Source organism: Diceros bicornis, chromosome 5, assembly GCF_020826845.1.
Source record: "Diceros bicornis minor isolate mBicDic1 chromosome 5, mDicBic1.mat.cur, whole genome shotgun sequence".
In the NCBI taxonomy this organism is placed as follows: Eukaryota; Metazoa; Chordata; class Mammalia; order Perissodactyla; family Rhinocerotidae; genus Diceros; species Diceros bicornis.
Genome location: NC_080744.1, coordinates 82,243,102 through 82,249,072, shown reverse-complemented (window position 1 = coordinate 82,249,072; position 5,971 = coordinate 82,243,102). Strand labels below are relative to the sequence as shown.

General features: G+C 45.7%; 1 protein-coding gene across 8 annotated transcripts in view; it reads right to left on the bottom strand.

The window, feature by feature from the left end:
* Positions 1 to 2,041: 2,041 nt before the first annotated feature.
* The window catches only part of TTC23 (tetratricopeptide repeat domain 23), a 96,447-nt gene continuing 92,517 nt past the window's right edge, over positions 2,042 to 5,971 (bottom strand). For 4 of the 8 annotated variants that reach the window (XM_058542353.1, XM_058542361.1, XM_058542354.1 and 1 more), the window contains 2 exons: positions 3,912 to 3,994; positions 2,043 to 3,011 (listed from right to left, as the gene is read on the bottom strand). In XM_058542353.1, coding sequence (XP_058398336.1) covers positions 2,897 to 3,011; positions 3,912 to 3,994 — 198 coding nt within the window. In that variant the 3' untranslated portion in view covers positions 2,043 to 2,896. Of the gene's footprint in view, positions 3,012 to 3,911; positions 3,995 to 5,971 lie in introns of all 8 variants that reach the window. The other 4 variants (XM_058542356.1, XM_058542359.1, XM_058542358.1 and 1 more) reach the window with 3 other exon arrangements.

Here is a 5,971-nt window from a genome sequence, read left to right as displayed (position 1 = left end):
CATGCATGTTTTTTATGGTGGCACAGAATCACTGGGGAGAATATATATGAAAAGTTCCAGTTCCTTAATTCCTCGCCTGAATCAGAACTCGGTATTTTTAGCACAGAACTAGAAAGCATGGCAGACAGAGCACAGAACAACTGGCTTATATTCAAATACAGACCGGACAGTTTGTGGTCAGAATGTCATCATCACAGCCTGGGAGGCTAGTGCCCGCAGGGCGACCAACCATCCATTCTGCCTGGGATGGAGGGGTCTCCTGGGACACGAGACTTGCAGTGCTAAAACCAGGACAATCCTGGCCACACCAAGATGGCTGGTTACCTCAAGTGCAAAGTGGAGTGGTTAGTCAATCCTGGCCATTTCTTAGGAACTTGAAAAAAATTGCAGTAGGGCCGGCCCCGTGGCTTAGCAGTTAAGTGTGTGCGCTCTGCTGCTGGCGGCCCGGGTTCGGATCCCAGGCGCGCACTGACGCACCGCTTCTCCGGCCATGCTGAGGTGGCGTCCCACATACAGCAACTAGAAGGATGTCCAGCTATGACATACAACTGTCTACTGGGGCTTGGGGGGAAAATAAATAAATAAATCTTTAAAAAAAAAAATTGCAGTAGTTTGCGACAAAGGAGTAGATACCCTTACCTGTTTGTAACCTTTTACTAAAAAAAAAACCCCAAACCATGAATAACTATAGTCTTCCTCTCACATTGAAGTTAACACATTTAACAGATGGGAGACATCTGGTGGAACATTCCTAAATTCATTCTTTCCTGGGGTGGGGGGCTACGTTTTTTAAAACATCTGTGATTCCAAGATATTGTCCTCCAAGGAATACAGAAAGGAAGAAGTAACATCAGAATTCACATTTTTTTTCAAAAACTCAGCATGGACACTGAGTTGTTTAAGCCTCCAAGTCTGTGGTATTATGTTACAGCAGCCTGAGAGGCTTAAACAATGGACATTTCTTTCTTGCAGATCTGGAGGCTGAAAGTCTGAGATCAGGGTGCTGAGGGATTCGTGGTGGGGGCTCTCTTCCTGGTTTGCAAATGGCTGCCTTTTTGCTGTGTCACACATGGTGGAGAGAAAGATCATCTCTCTCATGTCTCTTCTTATAAGGGCACTAATCCCATTCATGAGGCCCCACCCTCATATACTATGACCTCCCAGAGGCCTCACCTCCAAATACTTTCACACTGGGGATTAGGGCTTCCATATATGAATTGTGAAGGTACACAGACATTGAGTCCTTGGCAGACTCCAAGGTGGTGTGTATTTAAAATGCTCATTCCACCATCCACAGCAAAACCCATGTCTTCAACTAGAGAGGACACTTGGTGAGTAGTGACCACGTCTTACACCTTTTTTGCACATTGCTTTCATCCCAGAGGACTCTCTGGGATGGATGGGTATGAGCAAGGGTGGCCTGTGTGATCAGCTGTCACACTCCTGAGGAGGACAAGGGACCCTGCCTGTCTCTACCCTGTCATGGACCTTTTTGGTTTATTTTCCCCATCAATTTGCAAGGTGGCACCCTGCACAAATGGAGCTCGAGTGGTTTGGGGTTTCCCAGTAGATGTTGGAGTGGAAGGGGACACATGCTGCATCCTGCTACCATCTTAGCACCACGCTGCAGCCTCTATGGGCCACGGTCCATGGGATGGGGGGAGGAGAAGGACCAGCACTGCCCACATCCCACCGCCACCCTCTGCGTGCTCCATCCTCCTCGTTCCAGCACTGGATCCCATCGTTGACAGCATGGAGAAAGGTGTTCAAGGCTTCCCACTCTACTTTTCCATTCTTGAATGACGATGGCTTCTCCCCCGGGAGACCAAAGACCCCTGTGGACATAACCGCTCATCCCACTCCACCCTCCCTACCCCCCGCAGGCTGAACGCAGGAACACGGGAGAGCAGGGGGCCAAGGGCTGTGCCACCTCAAAAAAGAAGCTCCAGAGCGGCAGCCACATTTCTCCTGCCTGGAGTAGAGGCCACAGGAGGAAGCAGCAGGGAATCAGTGTCACTCCCCCGGCAGTCCCTCTGTGCCGGCCTCACTCCTGTCATTTCTCTTCACTCCCTTACACCTGCCTCCCCTGACCTCTAGGCCAAGTCAGGTCCATTTATCACCTGCCCCATTGTCCTGGGCTCTTTGCCTCTGTTGTCTTCAACGAATTAATCCATTATATGTTTAATAACTAGCGCCATGTTGGATGGCAGGCTCTGAGAGGAAGGGGACAGTATGTCTGGTTTATTGTTGTGTCCCCAGTTCTTAGCACATGCCTGGTACATAGTGGGTGCTCAACCAAATTGGATGAGTGACAGTACACAAGTGAAGAGAAGCTGCCCCGTGCCCCTGTCCAGGCTCCAAGGAACTCAGGCAGGCTTCATTTTAAAAACGCATACCGACCCCAGCACTTCCAAGTTTCCTTTTATTAGCATGTTATTCTCAATCCCTAATAGCTTCCTATAAGAAAGGGCTTTTTCCAGAATTTTATTGCTCCAAATCTGACTCCAGACCTGTGCGAGGGGCTATATTTGTACAGTCAGATGTTGAGTCTGCTTTCCTGCACAGGGAGTTTTGAACTTCTGAAGAGAAGTCTTTCAGCCACAGTAAAAAAAAATGCTGATGGGTAAAGATTTTTGTTGGGAACAAAAACCACTTAGGTAATAAAAAGTAAAATGCTTTGTAGAAGCACCAGATCACCCTGAAGGGCATCCACTGTCAAAATGTGGCCCATGGGAGGTGAATGGTGTCACTGTTGCATGTGGGAGCAAACAGTTGGTCTTGAAAATCTGTACAATGACTGTTGAGTTCCATCTCGTAGACAGAGATTTACACAGCACCCTAAATGTCAGCAGCCAGGCATGACCAAAGCCTTCTTTGGGGGTGGGGTGGGGGGTTCTCAGTCCGCCGCGTTGGACCTAGCCTTCCCCAGCACTGTGTGCGGGGGCACGCCAGTGCAGAATGCCGGTTTGGCTCTGGGGGCCGGCCTAGGCTTCACAGCCATCTCAGGGGCCCTGCAAACGAGCAGAGGGTGTGGGTGAGTGTGGCTCCCCTGAGACCTCCGCATGGTCTCCCCCCAGCCTTTGCTGCTGTGAAGACATGCTTAGCAGTTGCTGAGCTACAATTCATGAATGACCCTCAGGAGGGAATGTAAATGAGGGACAATCATGGCCCAGGAACATAGAACACAAGGTTTGTTCTCCCGCTTTCTAATTTCTTGTGGCCATTCTCGCTGAGCTGAGACAGTCAACCTGTAGCTGGCTCAGTGAGCAGAAGGTGAGCAGAAAGTTTGGGCTGGAGGCCTTGCTGGCTCATCTTCCCTGTGCTAAAGGGGCCTGGGCCCACACAGTAGGCTCTGAGACAGTGCCTCCTGCTGGCTGTGTCCATAGCTGCGGTGCTTCCAGGAGCAGGGACTTGGCAGTTAGCCCACGGCTCTCAGTGACACAGGCTCTGTGAGGTGGGGCACCTCCACTGCAGAGCACAGGGCTTCTGCTCAGAGACTGAGAAAGACATGGGGCCAGCCTTCAAGGCGAAGTCAGAGGGCTCCAGGGCTCCTGTCCTAACATGCACCCTGAGAGCAAAGGGAAGCCCAAGGCAGGACGCTAGCAGGCCAAACTAGGGTTCTGTGCCCTCACCCTCCAGCAGGCGAGATGACGTGCAGGAGGCCAGTCTGCAGGAGGATGAATCTCAGCATGTATTTCTGACATTATTGAAAAGATAACTTCTTCTTAATATCTGGGCAAGGAAGATATTTTACAACTGGGTTTTCAAAGGAACTGGTTTTGCATAGTTTATGGGTTACGGGAAGTCAATTAGTAAAACTTTCCATGGAAAGTTCCACAGAACCTTACAGAACCAGCTTTCTCTGAGATTCTGAATGGCAAAGGAAATAGTGTGAGAGGAAGCCAACTCACTTGGACAGGACGTCCAGGGTCTTCTGGGTGGCCAGAGTCCTCTTGTCCTGCGGTCCATATAAGAGAGTCTGAATCTGAAGACACTGCAGAACACCAAGTAGTAATCATGAGGTTATGAAAATGTCACTGAGAGCATTTGCAGGAAAATGAAGTCTCCCTTGAATGAGAGAAAGAATACTTCATTCTTAGACCCATGCTACGACGGAGTTAGTGTGTTCTCGGGGTTCCTCCAAGGGACAGTCTGACCTTCAATTTGGATGGTCTGAGGGATCCAGGAAACAAATGACAGTTTTGGCACTATTTTATAGAACTCTCTGTGACTATCTGTATGTAAAAATATGTTTAAAGTAGTATTTTTAGAAAATAAAGGCAAGAACATTGGTATAGACCAGAGGATGGTCTTTAATTTCTATTTTTTTTTTTTTTTGTGAGGAAGATCAGCCCTGAGCTAACATCCATGCTAATCCTCCTCTTTTTGCTGAAGAAGACCGGCTCTGAGCTAACATCTATTGCCAGTCTTCCCCCTTTTCTTCTTCAAAGTCCCAGTAGATAGTTGTATGTCATAGTTACACATCCTTCTAGTTGCTGTATGTGGGATGCGGCCTCAGCATGGCCGGAGAAGCAGTGCGTCGGTGCATGACCGGGATCCGAACCCGGGCCGCCAGTAGTGGAGCGTGCGCACTTCACTGCTAAGCCAAGGGGCCGGGCCTTTAATTTCCATTTTTAAATGACCCTTGCTACATACAGCCCAGAAAATTTTTTTAATGGTTTTGTTTTTTTGTAAACAAATGCTTTATCTTATATGGGCTTTCTATATTCATTACTACACAGAAATTTCTTAGGAATTAATTTACTCAGGAGTTAAATATTCAGTTTATGTATTATCCAGGGCTGGCTTTGGCTCGTTTTCTCCCTTCTGCTTAATTGTTCTGCCATTTTTGCTTGTACCAGGTCAGGGCAAACTCAAGGAAAGAATAAAGATGAAAGTTATGCCCAAAATGGTCAAAATAATTTCGAAGAAGAATGAGGTGGAAGAACTTGCTTTACTGGATGTCAACACCTTTTATAAAACTATAGTAATTAAGACAGTGTGGTTTTCACGCAGGGATAGACACACAGACCAATGGAACATGGCAGAGAGCCCAATACTTGATAGACGACAGAAGCAGCCCTGAAGGGTCGGTGAGGAACAGTTGAACTAGTCAATAAATGAAACTGGGACTATTGGTTTTCCAAATGGAAGAAAATGGATCCCTACCCCATACCAAACACAAAAACTAGTCCTGGACAGATTGAGGAACTAAATGTGAAATGCAAACTTGGAACTTAGATGAAAATATTGGAGAAGATCTTTAAGATCTTGAGGTAGGGAAGTATTTTTTAGACAAGATCCAGACAAACCAAAAGTAAAAGACTGATAAAATGTAACTGTATTAAAATTCAAAACATCTGTGCACCAAAATTCACCTTAAGCAAAGTACAAAGACAAACCAGACTGAGGGAAAATATTCACACAAAACTGAGAAAGGATTAGCTTTCAGAATACATAAAGAACTCCTATAAGGTAATGAGAAGAACAACCTACCAATAGAAAATGATCAAAAGATATAAACAGATTATTCAAAGAAGTTGAAAACTGAATGGCTAACAAACATGCCTAAGTTCACTAGTAACCATAAATGCAAACCAAAACTTCCATGAGGTTGCCCCTTCACATATCAAATTGCAAAAATTATAGTCTGATAATGATAATACCAAGCTTGGTCAAAGATGTGAAGCAAGAAGAACTCTTTTATATATTGATAGTGGGTGTTAAAATTGATAGAAGCACTTTGTAGAACAATTTGGTAACACTTAGTAATGGATAAGTAAATTGTGATCTATATGTATTATATATGTATGATATCATACAAATTTTTGATGTGTGTGTGTGTGCATGTGTATCCAATAAGGAATCTCATGATTATAAAGTAGAGAGAAAAAAGCAAACTGTGGTTGAATGCATATTATATATGTAATTTATATCAAGCTTAAAAAACATGTAAAACAAAACCCCAGTA